This window comes from Electrophorus electricus, chromosome 15, assembly GCF_013358815.1.
Source record: "Electrophorus electricus isolate fEleEle1 chromosome 15, fEleEle1.pri, whole genome shotgun sequence".
In the NCBI taxonomy this organism is placed as follows: Eukaryota; Metazoa; Chordata; class Actinopteri; order Gymnotiformes; family Gymnotidae; genus Electrophorus; species Electrophorus electricus.
Genome location: NC_049549.1, coordinates 1528656 through 1548397, shown reverse-complemented (window position 1 = coordinate 1548397; position 19742 = coordinate 1528656). Strand labels below are relative to the sequence as shown.

General features: G+C 38.8%; 1 protein-coding gene across 1 annotated transcript; it reads right to left on the bottom strand.

The window, feature by feature from the left end:
• Positions 1-43: 43 nt before the first annotated feature.
• Positions 44-18397, bottom strand: LOC113589269 (protocadherin Fat 4). Its single transcript, XM_035534098.1, has 17 exons — positions 18194-18397; positions 17285-17495; positions 16125-16469; positions 14322-15232; positions 14025-14199; positions 13200-13380; positions 12796-13046; positions 6585-10919; positions 6384-6485; positions 5952-6253; positions 5658-5743; positions 5305-5484; positions 4532-4659; positions 4121-4338; positions 3726-3984; positions 2321-3448; positions 44-2049 (listed from the first exon to the last, which is right to left on the bottom strand). Exons 1-17 carry the CDS (start codon positions 18239-18241, stop codon positions 1826-1828), a joined length of 9084 nt encoding a protein of 3027 aa, XP_035389991.1. The 5' UTR covers positions 18242-18397; the 3' UTR covers positions 44-1825.
• Positions 18398-19742: the final 1345 nt, after the last annotated feature.

Sequence of the window (19742 nt, the reverse complement as noted above, 5' to 3'; positions counted from 1 at the left end):
GAAAATATTTTATTAATCTAGACAAACGTTTTGGCTCTGAAGTTATTAAAACTTATATCAAATGTGTCCTGAACAAATCATTTTTTAGACAACACATTTTTAAACACTATCAATTAACTATATTTATAATTATTACATTCAAATAACATTAGAATTAACTTGGGCCATTGGCCAGTGGGTCATGATCTGAAAATGTCACATCTTTCTGGCAAGCAAAACAAACCTTTCACCATATATATACATTTACATTTTTGTAATGTTTACAACTTTTAGATTCATCTTTTGAAGATAATTGATACGCGTACAGCAGTCAGTCGATGCCCTTGTCCAGATCAACTTACAGAAGTGCTTTGTAGTTGCTGTTAAATATATTTCCTCCTTTGAGAATAGATAGGTCAATGTTAAGAATACTAACAGATTAACGCCCTGGCTAAAGTGGAAGACAGTAAAGGGGTGTTTGTAAAAGCTTAGTGACTCAGTGAACAGATACATCTTCAGCCTTCATTTAAACACAGCCTGTAACTCAGCTGTATGGAAAGCCAGTAAAAGTTAATTCCACCACCTGGTGGCCAAGATAGAGAAGACTCATGATGTACATCTTCTTTGAGTTTTGAGGGATGATGGCTGCACTACTAGAGACTCAAAGGCAGAGTGGAGCAGAACTATTCATTAGTACTTTTAGGTATGTGGCAGCTGGTCCAGTTATGGCTTTATAAGTGAGCAGTGTTTTAAATCTGAACCATTACAGGGAAGCAGTAGAGGGAATGAAGCATTTAACATTGTTAGATTTTTTTTTTCTCTGCATGTTTTTTTGTTGTTGTTTTTTTTTGTACATTGTAAGGGTCATTTTACATAATTACACCATATAAAAATTAAGGCTGAGTATCAAGCAGCTACTTCCTGTACAATATTACCTTGACAGTTCAAACTATTTTTAAAAAATAGTACAATTTGTAAAAGATTAAAAATAAAAATAAAACAACAGCATTTCAACATCCTCCAAAGGCACATATATTTTTAGAGCACTGCCAGCAGATGGCACTACACCACCAGCAATGAGCATCAAAATATCTTTGACCTGCTCAGACTTCTCCAAATGACAAAAACTTGCATAATGAGAATCCTGAGGAAAATTTTCACACAATCTGACCAATACTATTCACCTTTTAAGTCTCTCATAATTTTAACTCCAAAATAGGTCATATAGAGATTTTATTTACAGGAAATTCTTAACGATTTATTTTCTAAAAACTCTATGCCTATATAGCACCTAGGCATATTTTTGGTTCTAAAGTTATTAAAATGTAAAGGAAATAAGTCATGAACAGGAGATTCTCTTCTAGACACTGAAAACATATTTTAAAGATTATAGATTAAAATTAACTTGTACTATAATGACTTTATAAAAATGGGTCATTATCTGAAAAGCTCACATGCTTATGGCAAATAAGTCAAATCATTCAGCATATATACAACTATAGTTTTGCAGAATGCATAACTTTTGATGAATCCTGTGACAATTCTTTCGACGCCAAATGTACTTTCAGAGCACTGCCAGCAGATAGCACTAGACCACCAGCAATGAACATCAAAATATCTGATCTGCTCAGATTTCTCCAACGGACCAAAACTGCCATGATGAGAATTTAGTGGAAAATGTTGACACAACCTTGACAAACACAATTAACCTTTTAAAGTCTCTCATGTAATCTTCCTTTAACTCCAAACTAGAGAGTGTAAAATGTTTATTTAACCTTTATTAGAAACTCTATGCATGCAAATCTTCATAATCTGATATAACCACATAATTGTACTAAATACATTTTCAAATAATCTGTTCTTCATCACTGTGAGTGTCGCAGTCACAATCTGGAATGACAGGTAGGTTTGCTATGTCCTCAAAAACATCTGAGTAGGTATTAAAGCCGACCCCTAAATTAAGGAGGCCCCTCCTCTGCTGGATAGATCCAGGGGATGTTGTATTTGAAGGGGTCTCGATGTCTCTAAAAGGTGATGGGATGGCCAGTACGAGCTGTCCTCTGGACCAGTCTACAACACAGGAAGCAAGTGAGGAGAGGTGAGGTGCACTGGATCAAAGATCAGGTCAAATTCAGAGACTGAACTGTAGCCTTTCTTTATGAGCTGCTGAGTTGATATTGATAGGTAAAGCCTGTTGGCTAACAATATTACACAATTAATTAACAAAGACAAAAAAGCTAATCTAAACATTAATGGGACTGATATATTTTTCCATAAGTATCGATCCCCCTTCTTACAGTGCTCATCTTTTTCACATTATAACACGTGAAAGTCACCCTACCTTCAGTCTCAGGGCCACGCCTGTTGTCCTGTGCACTGATCAAGTGGAGTTCATTCTCGCACTCATACTCAGAGCATGTGAAAGAGCTGTGACTCTCTGATGAGTTCTCCGCCATCCTGGCAGAGCTGAAGGCTCTGGGTAAATTAGTGGGCAGTCCAGTGCATGCCTGGGAAGGACAGGAGGCCTGATCTAGCAGGCTGCTCAGCCTCTTAACCTCATCTTCCGAGAGAAAACGAGGGTCCTCGGCTAGCTCAGGAAGTTTTTTCTTGTAGAGGAGATGGAGTCGATGGTCCCTGCACCGACGGTCCACATTACAACCAACACTTCTCTTAAGATGAGATTTATAATGTCTTACATCAGAGGATTCAAGGCCAGTAGTGTTCACCTTTTGTGAAGCTTTTCCTTTCCCCCATGATGGTAAATTATTAGAGTTATTGCAATGACCATCTATGTCTTTTTGCAGGAGCTCTATGTTAGAGCAGCAGGTTGTGTATGTACTATCAATCTCATAGTACTCCAGCTCGCTTCTTCTAAACCCTGTTCGATGGCTATGATTATAATTCTCAACTCTCCGCAACAGTTCCCCTGCCACTATCAGATCTGGCTGCTTGCTGCTCTCACTGCTAATGTCCTGATGACTACGGTCACCATGGTCCAGACTGAAAACCACATTGTCCGTGCCAAGCTGTTTGGTGGGTGGTGTACGGCAGGCGTGGCTTCCGTGTTTCCCTTGTCTCTTCAGGACAAAGCAAAGAATCAAGATTAGCACGATGAAGGTTACAGGAAGTACAAGAGCAACGATCCACAGGGGCGAACTTTTTGAAGTTTGAACACAAGCATCTCGGTGCTCAGTGGCAGGCGAGCATTCTCCACACGATGCAGCAGAGACGTTATTGACACAAATGCACCAGCTGTCTTCAGAAGGTGTCAAAATACAGTCACCGCCACCTATACAAGATGGAGCAAGGCAGGTTTCCTTAACGCAAGGGGTTAGGACACAGTGGTCTGCAGTCTGACATTCATTTTTGAAAAGAGAAGCACTGGGCTTCGCGTCCACCATCTCACTGTGTCCACTGAATGGTAAGACATGTCCATTAAGTTTGATGTGCTCCACACACCCTACAAATCCTGAAAAACAAAGATGCATGCAGAAGGCATGGTTATAAACAGGCTTGCAATTACAAACCTAACCCCACCAACTGGCCAACTGGATATTCTCAGAATCCACAAAGTAAGGCAGATTTCTCAGACAATTAACCTAAAAAAAATTAAGAATGCAACATATTTCTGAGTGGCATGACAGAGATTGCAATTTAAAAAGACATTTTGAATGATGCATAAACATATCAAGTTATAATTTATGATGTTTAATGAATGGCAAATGGCAACAGCAGAAAGTGCTAACCTGAACTGAAGTCGCTTGGGTCCCCAGATGGCGCTGATCCCAATGTGATCATCTCTATTGTGAAGACAGCCTGGCTGATGATGCCGTGAGTGATGTTCACAACGGGGAGCTCATCCAGAAGCACACTGGCACCTTGTCTGTGTCTGCGCAGAAGGAGGATATGCCACCGACCGTCTGACACGCTTTTATCCACAGCAAGTTCCCACTGCTGCCCAGATGTGACATTCATGAACACATAGCGAGGTTGCCCATCAGATATCTGAGAAGGGAAAACCCCAAACAGCATTCAAAGTCAAATCATGTTCAGAGCTTTACATGTTACAGTCCTACCGAAATAAAAAAAAAAAAGTTTATTTGCCCTAGAAGTATTACTATAGCCAAGGCAATTTGCTTACCTTAAGTTTTAGTTGTAGTGTCCTGCCCCAACAAAAAATGAAAACACAGGTTTTTTTTATTGTCCTGAATTTGACTTCAAAACTGACAAACCCTTGAATGACTCCATTTTTTCCATCCAGAAAGAACTGAAGCAGCTGGTTTCTGATATAGCTTTCCTTGACAAAAAACTCAACATAGGCCCCTTCACTAAGAAATAATGCATGATCCTCAGCGATATCTATTAGATACAGACACATATCTGTTAATTCACATACAAGGATTGCATGTTACAGTAGATTATATGTTCACATCATATTAAATTAACACACAAAACATGTTAAGGGGTTTATTTTTTTTATACAAAGAAATGATTGGAACATCTTTTTATACTATATTAAAATAAACAGAGGAGAAAAAACAGTTGGCATTACAACTAGCACATTTGGTTCCTGTGAAATTCTTGGCACATTGGCAATAGTGATAGGACCAGAGATCTTGGCAAATCCCTCCATTCAGACATTTATTGGTTCTACAAGGAGCAGCATCTGCCCGTGGACATCTATAAAATGCAGAAAAGGGGTATCACATAAAAATAATAAGACTAAGGCCAATTTCTTTAACTTATATATCTAATATACTTGCTTCATTTTTGGTGGTGTCTGATTTTGATTTACATTATGTCTGACAGATGTACATCTGAAGTGTACATTAAGTGCTTCCATAATTCACATTTTCGGGACATCTCTGTGCCTTGGTGCCTCAGTGGGCCAGTGGGCGGTAACAGGCACCAGGGTCAGGAGGTGACCAGATTCTTTGAGCTGAGGCTTTCGGAATCTAATCAAATGCACTCCCTATCCATCCCTCTCGATCTATCCCTCTTTTTTCTCCTCCTCCTCTCTCCCCTACTTCGTAAGCTTCATCACACTCCCATGTTGTTACACTGACTGTATTAGACAAGCAGCCTCATCTTTCATCTCTTAATGGAAAAAAATGATCTGAAGATTCTCCAAATTAATATTTAGAATCTGAGAATCAACAGTCTCCTTACTCTGCATTGCCAAATTTCTTACAGTCTTCAGCTGGCTTCTAAATTTTCTAAAAGGCACTGCAGTCTGTCACTTTACTTTATTTTACTGTCTGAAATTTTTAACAGGGCTTTAACATACACTTTTAATTCAGGTCATTCATTATAATCAAATCCTACCTGTCAAGTATATTGCTAGATGCCAGGGCTTTTGAAGCATCAAGCTGGACATCGTTTACTTTCATATTTCTCACACATCCAACAAAGTCATGAGTCATGACTTGAGATGGCCTCAGTAAAACTACATCCATAGACTTCACGCCTCCCAGTGTAAGGTTATTAGTCCTAACATCCAGAGTCCTACATGCAAAAATGTCAAAGTTTCATAGGTTTAGTCAGTTGTATTAGGTTGAACAGTGAGACAGAAAATTGTTAGGAAAATGAATGAATTAAGACTATATAAGCATCATAAACAACTAATACCAAGTAAATTTTAAATGATATTTGATCTTGGGTGTAATATGTGATCCCACCTCTGGCTTCCTATGCCTTCATTGTGTGCCAAACAAAAGTTTTTGGTCTCATCAGCTGAGCAGCTGTCTACCTCTAGAGCAGCAATCTGCAAAACATGCAAACACTTAAGAGGAGCAAAATTATCTATGGCATAGACCAGAAGTCTCTGACTTTGTTACGGTTTGGGAACAAGTAATGCTTGGTCAGACGCAAGCCCTTATAAAGATAAGGTTGGAGACGTCTAGTTAAATGGTGCAGACTTTAATGACAGAAATAAATGCAATAAATATTTGGCATGAGGATGAATGACCTACATTTCCAGTTCTCCTAATGGTAATATTATGAAAGCTCCCATCAGCCACTGGTTTTCCTGTCTCAAGCCTTGTTACCCCTGACCCAAGGTCATAGGAGAGGCGAAGTCTTCCATCCACAATCTCAAGTGCAAGGAACTCTGAAGTTGATGGGTCTCCCGGGTTGTATAAAAGCAAAGAATTCTGCATCACAGTTGCAAACTCCAGAGAGATTAAGTTGTATCTTGCATCTAAAGGGGGAAACTCCATATAGGACAACTCCTCAAAGCCATAGCTATGCTCTTCACAGTTAACTCCTGTAACACCTGAGGAAGAACAGGGTGTTCAGTGCATGGTCAGTGTAACTGCTTGGCTGCAACAGTGCCAGATATGAAAATTAATCGTCTATGAATTGTCTGTGAATTGTCTATGTAAAACTACATTGGTACATCTTACCAAATGGACAATGACAAGTGTATCCAGTTAAGAAGTTTGAGCAGTTGCCTACATGACAAGGAGATGACGCACAATGATCTATGATGAAGTCACAAAATCTTCCTAAAAAATTCAAAGAGACAATTAAATAACCTGTGACGCCTTTATGCTTTAAAAAACAACAACTTTTGACTAAAAAAAGCCAGACACAGACTGACTTACCTTCATAACCAGGTCTGCAGTCACAGAAGAATCCTCCTTGAATGTTCCAGCATGTCCCACCATTGGAACACACTACTGTCTGACACTCGTTATCAACAGTGGAGCAACGAAGCCCTGAGAAACCCTCCGTACAATGGCAGAAAAATCCTCCAGGGCTGTTATAGCAGGTTCCCCCATTTTCACAAGGGTTCTCTGTACATTCATCTATGTCAGACTCACACTTAGTTCCAGTGAATCCGATCAGGCAGGTACAGTTATACACTTCAGCATAATGCGGGGAGACGAATATAAGACGCGAGCTCTCCAACACAGTGACATCCTGATTGATGTGGATGTTTTTGCTGCAAGTAGCACCATTTTTGCAGGGTTTGAGTGAGCAAGGGTCACTGGTGATGTGAGAGATGCTAACATTGCTCTGTGCTTCAAGTAATTTCTTATGCATGCTCGAGATGACACTCGCCATTTCTCCAGTCAGGTATAGTCCATTGTAACTTTTCACTGCTGCTAGAAGAAGCATTTCATCTCCTTGTAACCTCATTCCAAATACGTGAGTTTTAGATGCTTGTAGATTAAAGAGGATATCAAGTGCTTTGACAAACTTCAGATACTTCAATGACAAAAAGTCCTCAGGAGTTGACACAGGCACATAGAACAAGACACAGTTGTCCAATGACAAATTAGTGAAGCCTTTGTAATTCACATAGATGCTGTTGTTTACTGGTGGATGGAATTGGTCACTTGTTTCTACAGTGATATTGTATGTTGCCTCGCCTTGAAATGGATAGGACCACAGGTCACACATACCAAAGGAAAAACTAAACATTCTCACAGATCCGCTTATGAGACTGCAATTGAACACATTCGATTCATCCAGATCGTCTGGTCTCACATTACCAATCAGCCCTCCATTGAAGGAATTGCCATAATACTTGACCAAAATATTGATGTTTCTTTGTACTGGTGGATTGTCATTTTCATCTAAAACTTTAACATGAAACACAGTTGTGGAGGACAAGGGAGGCTCACCAGCATCTTGGATTACCATATGTACATAGAAAAGAGGGTTGCGTTCACGATCAAGTGGTCTTGAAGTGAAGAGAACCCCATCAGATGTGAGGGTAAAACTGTTTCCCGTGGCAGGCCTCATTAGCCAGTAGGTGAATGGGCCTTGGTTTGGAGGGAGATCATCATCTGTGGCTGTCAGTGTGGCCACTAATGTGCCATGAGGCTGGTTTTCCCTAACATAGCCCTCTGTGGATGTAAGCTTAGGGGCATTATCATTTATGTCAATGATGGTAATAGCTATAATGGTACTGCCTGTTACAGGAGGAGAGCCTTCATCAGTGGCAGTGACTGTGAGGTTATAAAGAGACCATAGCTCTCTGTCCAGCTGATGGTTTACTCTAATAGTCCCACTGATAGGATCAATAGTGAATGACTCATTTTCATTTCCACCTTCAATGTCATAGGAGAACCTGCTCCATTTTAATACTACATCCTGGTCCAAAGCACTCACTTTGAATACAGAGGTCCCAACTGAGGTATCTTCGCGTACAGCTGCTGTGTAGAAAACAGATCCAAATTCTGGAGGATCATTTTTATCGATTACATGTATGTGAACAAGAGCTTCATCAGCATTGAAGCCAGTAATGCTTCCTCTGTTTGTGGCAAGAATGTGGAGCACTGCATGATTCTGCCCCTGATTTTTCAAATCCTTGGAAGTATATATTTTCCCACTGCTTTCATCAACTACAAAGCCTGCCTTTTTACCTTGACCAAAAATTAAGTAAAGAATCTGGCCATTACACCCAAGATCATGGTCTATAGCCACAACCTGTCCAATCTCAGTTTGTAGAGGTACAGTCTCAAGCACAGAAAAGTTATAAAGATGTCTCTGAAAAGAAGGTATGTATTCGTTGACATCTGTAACTTGAATGTGAACATGTGCTATGTCATATAAATACTGATTATCTGGATTAGAGGCCTTGACAGTAAATTCAAAACTCTGCTGTTGCTCAAAATCAAATATTTCCAGAGTGGTAATGGTGCCATTTCTGGAATCCAAAGAGAAGGACTCTGTATGTCCAGACAGTAGCTGATATGTTATCTGAGCATGACTTCCAGAGTCCTCATCAGTGGCTCTTATCTGAATTACTGTTGATCCAATCACAGAGTTTTCAAAAATAAAGCCCAGGTATTCAGTGGATGTAAAGACTGGTGGGTTATCATTGACATCTGTAATGTTTATTGTGACTATGATTTTCCCAGTTTTAGAATACCAACCTCCATCCTTAGCAATGATAAGAAATTGATCATTTGCAACCTTCTCGAAGTCAAGGGGATTGACTATCTTGATTAATCCTGACAAAAGCCCTATGGAAAACAATCCATTCCCATTTCCATTTTCAAAAGAGTATGAAACTAATCCATTTACACCATCGTCTTCATCTCTGGCTTGAACTTTCCCAATGACTGAGCCCAGCGGTAGATCTTCAGGGACTGAGAATGTAACATGATTTTCTGAAAAATGTGGGGTAAATAAATTTTCCAGTGTTACTTCAAAATAAATGTCAGTCTGGGATGAAAGAGGAGGTAAGCCTTTGTCTTTTGCTGTAACTATAAGACTTAAGCTACTGTTGAAACTTTGCCTCAAAGTTCTGTTTAACCACACCCTCCCACTGTGGGGTTCTATCCCAAAGTAACGTGATGCATTTCCTCCACTGATGAAGTATTCAACATTGTTAGTCTTTGCTGGAAAATCTTCATCTACTGCTGTTAATGTGAGAAGCTCTGTTCCTACAGGCAAGGTAAAAGGGACTGACAAAAGAGTCCTGAAGGGTAAAAAAGTGGGTGGAAAATGATTGTACCGAACAAACATCACTATGACATTGACTGAGCTGTTGAAAGGGGGAGTGCCACAGTCAACTGCTACAACAGTGATATTAAAGATCTGAGTTTCAGACTCATAGAGAGTGATTGGCTGTTTTGTTGAAATGTCTCCAGTTGATGCATTTACAATGAACTTCTCACTTGATGGGTCTATGAAGTAGAGGATTTGTGCATTTTGTCCAAGATCCCTGTCCATGGCTTGAACTTGTAAGAGGAAAATTTCCTGAACTTTTGTCTCCGGGCTGATCACAGAGTATGTTGTCTGAGAAAAAACTGGTCTGTTGTCATTGATATCTGTAATGTCTATGGTGACATCTGTGCTGATGCTCCAAGATGAATCATTAGCATTTACCCTGATAATATAATGTTCTTGCTGCTCTCTATCCAATGCACCCATCAATATTATATATCCACTATTTTTATCAATATTAAAAGGAATCGACTCATTTTGGTGCAGAATGTTATATGAAATGATCGCATTATTACCAATGTCTTCATCCAAAGCAGTAATCTGAAGGACCGAAAAGCCAACAGGTGCATCCTCTGGAATTTTTGTGAAGAAAATCTGTGAGAAGTGCGGTGCATGGTCATTTGTGTCCAAAACAATTACACTGACCACTGCGGTGGAAGTATGGCCACTGTCATCTGTATCTGTGGCTTTAATAGTAAGCCTGTACTCTGGTATGTCCTCTCTGTCTAAGCTCTTTGTTGTTGTAAGAGTGCCATGAGTTTTGTCAATTCTAAATGTACCATCAATGTTCCCAGACCAAATGATATATTGTACTTGTCCGTATAATGCAGAGTCAGCATCTGTAGCTAACACGTCACAGACCCAGCTTGCAGGAATGTTCTCAGACACCTCGCACCTATACTCCTCTTGAGTGAATACAGGTGGGTTATCATTCACATCACTGACATTCAAATAAATTTCCACATAAGTGGAAAAAGGTGGGAGACCTGAGTCTCTAGCCTCAACTACAATATGGAACTCTGTGTTGGTCTCAAAATCCAAAGATCCTTTCACATTCATGTCACCAGTCCTTGGATGCAGCTCAAATACTTCTCCAGTGTCTTCAGATGCCAGATAGAAAAACACAGGTCTGGTTCTGTATGTCTCTGCTGAAGCTACAGCGACCAGAGTCCCAGGCTGTGTATCCTCATAGAGTGAATACTTATGTACATGCATTGTAACACTGGGGAAGTTTGAAGCATTCTGAAATCGCACTGTCAAGGTGGTGGTGTCTGTTTTGGGGAAGGCTCCCCCATCTTGCACACGAACATTGACTGTGATGTCACTTGTTCTTCTAAGGGCCTCCCTAGTGTACACAGTTCCTGTGTCAAGGCTGATGGTGAAGAGGTGGACATACTGTCCATGCAATGAAAATTTTAATTGTCCATTCTTTCCCTCATCTGGGTCCTTGGCTGACACTGCACTCACTATTGATCCTGAAAGACATGAGCTCATGAAACATAAAGGTTCAGATAATAATCAGTATAATGAAATATAATGTACAAAAACCTAAGTACACAGTAATTAATGTGATTAATAATGTATATAATAATATATGAATTGCTATAGCAATAACCATATGGTAGCACAAACAAAGAATGGCTCTCATTCATGAAACATGAGCAGAATGAATTTGAATGTACATTGTTCATAAACTATTTCTCCATGCTCACATTTATTAAAGTGTTCATTAAAGTGTTCATGAAAGTGTTCGTAAACATAAAATGCTCACATTCATTAAAGTGTGTGTAAACAAAATGTTCATAAACACAAACAAATTTACATCTGCTCCTTCAAATTTACATTTGTTTCTTGGTTTGTAAACTTAAAATGCTCACATTTATAAAAGTCTTTGTGAACTTAAAATATTCACACACACAAACAAATTTTACATATGCTCCATAAGTGAGCATAACATTTGACATTTGACACTGCATTTTTAAATAATGCATCAAATAATTACATGAAATACTCAGTAAGCACTGTTACCCTAATACAGCCTGTTATTTGCAGCTACTTTCAATAGCCTGTACAGGGCAATTATCTGCTATAATATAAAATATTTGGTTTGACATGTGGCTAAGTAATTAGTTAATTAATCTGGATTTTTTTCAGTATAATAATTTAGATCAATAACTGTGGAAATGGTTGATCAGCTGTTGCTGGATGTCGCAGACAGAGCTCTGGAAGAGAACATGTCTAAAGATCATCCAGATTTATTGGCTGGCAGGGATGATTGGCTGCTTAGTCACTTTCAGCTACCAAGATTCATTCTTTCGCATTTATGCAACATTTTAGAGGCAGCTTTGAGAAGGGAGTCCAGTATATCCGATGCTATTCCTGTATCTGTACACTTGCTGTCCAGTAGCTTCTTAGCTACTGGAATGGTCCAGTGGGAGATTGCGGACAGATCAGGAATTTCTCAGCCATCAGTGATTCACATCATACCTGGGTTCTAGATGGCACAATTCATCTAATGTCTCACTGTATCAAATTCCCCTACAGCATGCTGGAGGTTAAACAGGATTTCTTTACAAATTTCCCAAACATCAATGGGGCTATCGACTGTGTATGCCTTCAATTCAAAGCACCTAATGATGCACCTAATAATAATTTAATAATATATTTGCATATATAAATAAAAAGAACTATCATTCAGTCAACATGAAATTGATATGTAATGTGAACTGTTATAAATATTGTGTCCCAGTGGCCAGGTGGAACTCTGACGGCCTCATCCTGTAAAGCTGCTTAGTTGAAATAGCACATATAATTTGCTGCCTTTTTTTAGGACCTGAAACACTGTGTATGCTTTTTAGGACATGAAACACCACTGTGTATGATGATTTGAATGGACTTCATTCAATGAAATGTAAATTTCTGCATCAAAATATATTTTTTCTGCTTTTCATAGACATGTTGGAAGGCTTCTGCTTCAGGAGTCCGGGGACTCATAATAGTGGTTATTTGTAATTCATGGACATGGGTTATGGTAATTGTATGGCAATTGTAATTGATTGTGCACACTTCAAATTTGCAAAGCATCAATATTCACATTCTATGTGTGGTTTTATGATTGATATCCATTCTGTTCATTTCTTTATAAAGCATTTGTTTTTTAAGCCTCAAATCGAAGCATGTTCTTCTGATTAAACCTAGTTTTCAACTATATAAAACCTTTTTTTCCATTTCCATAATAATAACTTTGTATTGAATAAATTTCTATTAAGAATGACTTACAGGTCAGGACTACAACCCATGTATAGGTACAACAATTAAATGATTATAGCAAAAGTTATAAGTGACTCTTACCTTTGGCCAGTTCATTAGGAACATTGGCCACATATGGTCCATTGACAAACCGGGGAGAGTGATCGTTCACGTCCCCGACCCTCACAAGTACAGTGGCTGAGCTTGAGAGTGGATGTTCTGGGTGCCCATCACAGGCAATCACTATCATACTGTAAGATTCTGTTGTCTCTCTGTCCAGGGCACCCATGCTGAACAACTCTCCAGTCATTTCATTGATGGAAAATGGCACATCAGCTGCTTTTACAAAATACCTATATCAAAAGTCAGTTTGAGAAAAAGGGTAAGTGCACCATTCAGTGTCAGCAGACATTACATTAGGGGGATTAAAAATTCATAACAAAAGCCCTTAATATAGAACACTGTAGACTGTACCAAGTCTGTAGTACACTAGTTTACCAGTTTACCTTACTTTTCCATTCACACCAACATCTTTATCCAAGGCAAACATTCTTGCAAAGACAGTTCCAGCTGGCGCATCTTCTGCTATAAATGTGCTGAATTCATCAGCATCAAAAACTGGCCTATTGTCATTGACATCATCAACAACAACAAGCAGAGTTCCAGTTCCTGTCAGTGGTGGTAAACCTAGAAAGGAAATCCTATTATGAACAAGATATACATAAAAAGCCTTAGAAAAGCAATATGTATCCCAGTTTAATTAATAAAGACAGGCTCACTCAACACAATCTACACAACTGTTATTATTAAAATTACATCAGATACAGCTGAGGTGGCAACTATATGAGAAGAAATCATTACAATATGAATAAATGATGTTGTAACACACTCTGTGAACAAAGGACCTCAGCTAAGGACTTATGTTGGATACTGGTGGACAATATTCAGAAATAAACTTGAGAGGGATGCCTTCAGATAAGGTGGAACATCTCACATGGATTGTGTAGCTCTCACATACTCCGTCTGTGGATTATTCTTTGATATTTTGGTGAGCTTGTTCCTTTATACTGTATCTGCTGAGAGCTCTTCAGGAATTCTAAACTGAATTGGAGCTGTGCCTCTATGGATGTCTGTTGCTTTATATTGCATGTAATTCTTGGTACTGAGCACTATTTGGTAAATAGACTGGGTTATATGCTCAAACTTGTCGTTTGTGTGATTAAATCTTGTATTAGTTATTGATGATATTATTTACTATTATTTATAATAATGAATATTATAAAATTATTATTCATGATCTGTGCTACATCAACCAAAAAGGAACCAATTACCTGAGTCAACAGCGATAATAATTAATTTGTGGTGACTTTGTGCCTCTCTGTCAAGATTTTGTAAGATCTGCAGTGTTCCATTTGGATGTAAATAAAACGATCTCTCTGAACTGCTGTTCTCTTTAAAGTATGTTAAATGAGCATTTATTCCCAGATCTTCATCAAATGCAGATACCTGTAAAAAGATTATAGGCATGGTTAAGTGAAGCCATTTCTGTTTTTCTGAATGTGTGTTTTATATCCATGTACATTTTATATTTGAAAGCAGTGGATCTGTAATAAATAATTAACAGACACCTCATGAATTGTCCCTGTGGGGTCTTCCCCATTCTCTAATATGTGCACAGTCAACAGGTCTTGAGAAAACACAGGAACACAGTCGTTTATATCCAGGATTGTGATATTAATAGTGGCTGTGGCAGACCTCTGAACATCCCCCTGGTCCACTGCTGTGACTGTGAGAGAGTAGAAAGACTTCTGTTCTCTATCTACTTGGTCCATTATGGTAACAATACCAAGCACTGAGTCGACCACAAAGCCACTCTCAGAGATCTGATACTGCACTTCTCCATTTGACCCAGTGTCGTCGTCATGTGCTTGAACTTGCAACAGTGTCATGCCACGAGGATGGTCTTCATATATAAACACACTGTAGAAGGTCTGTGAGAACACTGGATCATGGTCATTTACATCTTCAACCATCACAGTGAGGTTCATGCTGCTGGCCAGCTGAGGTAAACCTTTGTCTCTGGCTGTCAGTGTGACTGTGATGATATCTTCACGTTCCCTGTCAAGAAGCTTCTGAAGATATATGACTCCAGTTGTGTGATTAATCTTGAATGCCCCCTCTCCTGAATTCACCAGACTGTATACAATATTTCCATTGGATCCGGAATCTGCATCTTCTGCATGCACTGTTGTAACAACAGACTGAAGAAGGGAATCCTCTGGACAGGTAACAGTGCTGTCTGATATGAAGACTGGTGCATTGTCATTAACATCTTCCACATGGACAGAGACACGCACAGTGGCTGTAAGACGTGTGTCTTCAGGTAGAGAACGGTCTTTTGCCCGAATTAAAAGGCTGTACATTATAATCCTCTCTCTGTCTAACTCTCCTTTCAAACATAAATCACGCTGTTGGTTCACTGAAAACCTGTCCTCGTTGTCTCCTGATATTACTGCTATATCCACGTCTCCGTTTATGCCTGCAAAGAACAAGATAAAAGAAAGAAAAAAGAGAAGTTAATAGGACACAGAATTTTATGCATAACATTAGGAAACTTAAAATCCCAGCCACTGATGCAGCGACCATCTGTGTGCATCCATGTCTAGTCTGACAGTTTTTGGCTTGCAAGCCAGACAGAATGCTGAGAGCTACTATCTTGGGACGGTTTCCCTCTCTCATCTGTCTTTCCTAACCCATTATCAACTGAAACAAGGCTTCTGAATTTCATTTCACACTAACTGCTTTTCTCAATTACTTATTTCCACAGGCTGAGCCGCTGATCAGTCCATCCAAAAAAATGGAGTTAAATCTACAGTGTCTTCGTTCTGTCGCAAAGACAACACAGGGGAGGCAGAGGGTCCTTTCCATTATTAGCAGTAGCAGGCAGTTCGTCCAAGGCAGCTCTCCTATTCAGCTTCACCGGGAGGTTACAAAGGATATGTGACGTAAGACTTAATGAGATTTCTTCTTCTATTCAGGGTGGCCTAAGCCTTTCAGTCCCAACACGTGAACCTCGTGGCTTCTCTAACGATACAGCTAGAATTAGTCAGTTTTAGATTTGTAAAAACAAATCTAAATCTGTTATTCAGGTTTCAGTGTTAACAAAAATATCTAAATCAGGTTTCAGGTCTAAATGTTAGCAATGATATTCAGGTCTGAGTATTACCAATGTTATCTAAATCAGTTATTCAGGTCTCAGTGTTACCAGTGACTAGGGGATTATCTTGTGGTATGCAGTATTTTGTGAGCAGTGGGGATAAACATATTTCCTTAAAGATATTAACTGGAAAAAAACAAAGAAAAAAATCAGAAAACATAAAAATTCATAAAATATAATTATATCATATAATTAAAGACCCCTCTGTACTAACCATCATCCGCATCTGAGACAATCAGGGTGAGGAAACATACTCCTACGGGGGCATCTTCTGGCAGGAAGACAGAGTAGACGTCCAAGTTGAAAACAGGTGGGTTGTCGTTGACATCCACCACATTAAAATACACCCTAACCCAGAGAGGATGTCTGTCCCCATGCTGAGCAGCTGCTGTGAGAACATAGAATCGCTCTGCCTCGAAATCAAGCGTGCGGGACAAAAGGAACTCTCCAGAATGTGGATTGAGGAGGAAAAGGCCATCTCCATCATCTTCCAGCACGGAGAACACTAGGCTTCTGTGCTGTTCTCCATGTGTTACTTCAAGAAGGCCAACAATTGTTCCTGCATCCGAGGACAGATTAAGAGCACAGAGGATGAATGCGTTCATAATCGCGGAAAGGTAATATTCATCAGCTTTCAAATTGCAACTAAAATCATGGTAAAAAAATAATAACCAGTTCTTTGGCTAATAGTCTCATTAATTTAAATTATTAAGCAGATTTTATCATTTTTATATATGCCATTTTTTAGCCATATGTTCCGTTTGATACAATGTTTTATATATTTTATACTTAATTCATATTTTATAAATTATGTTACATGTATTTTGTAATATAAAATGCACTGTTTTATATCACTTAACAAGGGATATATATATATATATATATATATATATATATATATATATATATATATATATATATATATATTCAAGCCATAAAAGCAAGAATGACAAATGTAATTTATTACATATACTGTAATATAACTGCATACATCAAATATTTCAAAAAATAAAGTAATGATAACAACAACAGTCCCACAGTAATTTTAGACTTTTGTTTTCTGAAAGGAACATATCTCAATTGTTTGTACATTAATTAAATTAGAAAGCATATAATACTGAGTAAGAGATAGCACATCATCTCACAGGGAAACAATCATTTGAGTTCATGCTAATATCACATACAACTAAGGGCTGTAACACAGCATTAGTCGTGCTTGATAAGTAACCACGGATACCAATATGTTGCTTGGTACAATGTTGAAGAAGCACAACCTCATCAAATAACAGTTCAGAATAGGTAGGAAGCTGTACTGAAGGTGATATTCAATAACATTTTGTCAGAAATTATTTACCAAAAAATGAAATGGCCTACCTGGCTGTGTATCTTCTTTTACTTCAAAAGAATAAACAGACTTGGAGAAAGAGAACGGAGCAATGCCCCTGCTCAGTGGTCCATCTCTGCCAGCTTTGCTCTTAGACAGCTGCCCTGAGTTGTTCAACCAGTTTCTTTCACTGATGGGAGACCCTAAACCATCTAAGAGATCTGTGGTTTTCACCCCATGTGTATCCAAGATGCAGAGAACCTAAGAAGCCAAGAACCAAAACAAATAGCAGGAGCTAAGATACTAAAACCATTTATTGTAAATGTTAAATCTGACCTTACCACCGTGAGAAAACCAAGGGAATGCCAGGCAATGTGGCAAAGAACACATTGTAATATTGTGGCCACTAATTCCCCCGCGACGTGAAGAAAACAGGTTCTTTGTGAGGGAGCTTTTCTAAAAGAAGCAACACTATACTGCATTAGTTAGTTTTCCTCTTTGGGAGCCCCTTGTTCCTTCCTCCCTTTCAGAGTACCTCACCAACCTGAATATGTTCTTTGAATCACCAAGTTACCTGGAAGGTACGAGGAGATCCAAGGAGCATAAACAGCCAGGTACTTTAGGAACTCAGTAAACATGGTCAGGTATTTGTTTAAAGTCAATTCTGAATTGTTTGGATTGAATTATATATTTAATATATTGCAACTGCAATTTGCTGCTCCGTTTCCACATACAGTACTGCTAGAGGACACTTTCGATATTATAATAGTAAAATTAAAAATTGTGATATTTTATAACGTCGGTTCAATATTTTTAAAATATGTCCCAGACCAGAACGAATGACCCTATATACTATAATTTTGACAACCTATTATACAAAACTAGAAAACTGAACATGTGAGCTAATGGCAACATGCTATTAAACCTGATTTTGAATTTCACTTGATAATAATACTCACCGGCAAGTGCACAAGAAACGCAAAATTCATTAATCCAAAAAAGCCCATGTTCGCATGTATCCATTTACCTCTTTACGCAGGTATGTAAAGTTTTCCGAAGTGAAATATGAAAGCATGTATTTGTGTTCCTGGAGTTTATCATCTTTCCGACCTAGAAATTCAGTCGCACGAATGATGTGATGTGAGGAGCTGACCGGCAGAACCAACAATATGTAGGAACGCAGCCTTTCCAAAGTAGGCATCGCCTAACCTTCAGCGGACTTGGAGGTCGCCACCCCCTCGGCCTCATCCGTCCCGCCAGCCTGGTGGGCAGGGTGTTATCTAACAAATCTGTTGCGCGCAAGTGATATGACATCAACGAGAATTAATGTTTGAACTAATGTACGCCTTGCAAATTAATTAGCGTTTCAACTAACAAACTTTAAATCAAATGACCTTAACACTACACCTTAATAAGAAAAAAAAGCGTTTATTATATAATCTAAAAAAAATTATTCTTTTAGCTTACACGTTTTATAACTCCCATGTATTTCCCAGAACCTAAACTTTACACAGCATTGCGTACTTTCTTTTGCCTAATTGTTGTCTCAGCTACAGACAGACTCCTGTGTCTGTCCGAAATTAATGTGAAGTGACAATGATCTCTTTAAATATTTCCCCTTTTCTCCCTCCTTTAACGCGCTCCAGTTCAACGCTCGCCAGCATGGCACTCACCCAGAAGGTGAATGAGGAGGCCGGGTGTGAAAGGAGAGCTCAGCAGATGGGCTTTGGCCAGTTCTCCAAAAGAGAAGCACAATGGTAGAGAATATTAATCTGTCCCGCATCAACACGGAGGGCCTTTAATAGATGAGTCTGTGGCTGTCTGCTTTCGAGCGGTTTTTCAGCATTTTACTGCCGAGGTCGTCCTCCGAATTTGACATCTCAATAGAAGCCAGGGTCGCTGTGAGGGTTGCTTCAGTGAAAGGTTTATTCTATTAACCTGATATAACTGAAGCAATGAAACATAGGCGAGACAGAGATAATATATTCTTAGCATACTTGTAACTGACAAAATGACAACCAGTTTATGATCTTTACTATTAAATGTGGTTGAAAGCAAAACAAAACTACATTCCCTTTTACTGACCTAGGAGTAACACAGATAATAATGTAAAAATCTCACAGATCTGTATGCACATACACATTTAACAGGTCAAAATGTAAAGTGGCAAACAGAAGTCTGATCAGTTCACATCAACAATCAGTGCTATGTAACCATTAAACCAACACAAGATACTGCATTATTCTTTCCCATTTCCTGTGTTTGAATATTTAAACAAATTATATTAAATAGACTGATAAGTCTAGTTATCATCGAAATTCTTGCAATCCTTACATTGTTGTAATACACCGGTTGTGATTACATCATTGCTGCATTTTGTGCGTCTCACGTTATCACGAAGCGCAGCCACGAGATGTCGCTGTGCATATGAAAACCCAATACCCCAAATCTAGGTTTTACTACACCATTTTCTAACTCTTGATTGAGAATGCAGTTGTTCTTGTAGCC

Bases quoted from the DNA above. Each gene is read 5' to 3' on its own strand.
- LOC113589269 (XM_035534098.1), bottom strand. From the start codon at position 18,241: ATGGGCTTTTTTGGATTAATGAATTTTGCGTTTCTTGTGCACTTGCCG. The intron at 14,200-14,321 runs GTGTCTGTTAAT...ATCTTTTTACAG, and splicing joins CCACAGGGACAATTCATGAG to GTATCTGCATTTGATGAAGA. The intron at 10,920-12,795 runs GTAAGAGTCACT...CATGTCTTTCAG, and splicing joins TCCTAATGAACTGGCCAAAG to GATCAATAGTGAGTGCAGTG.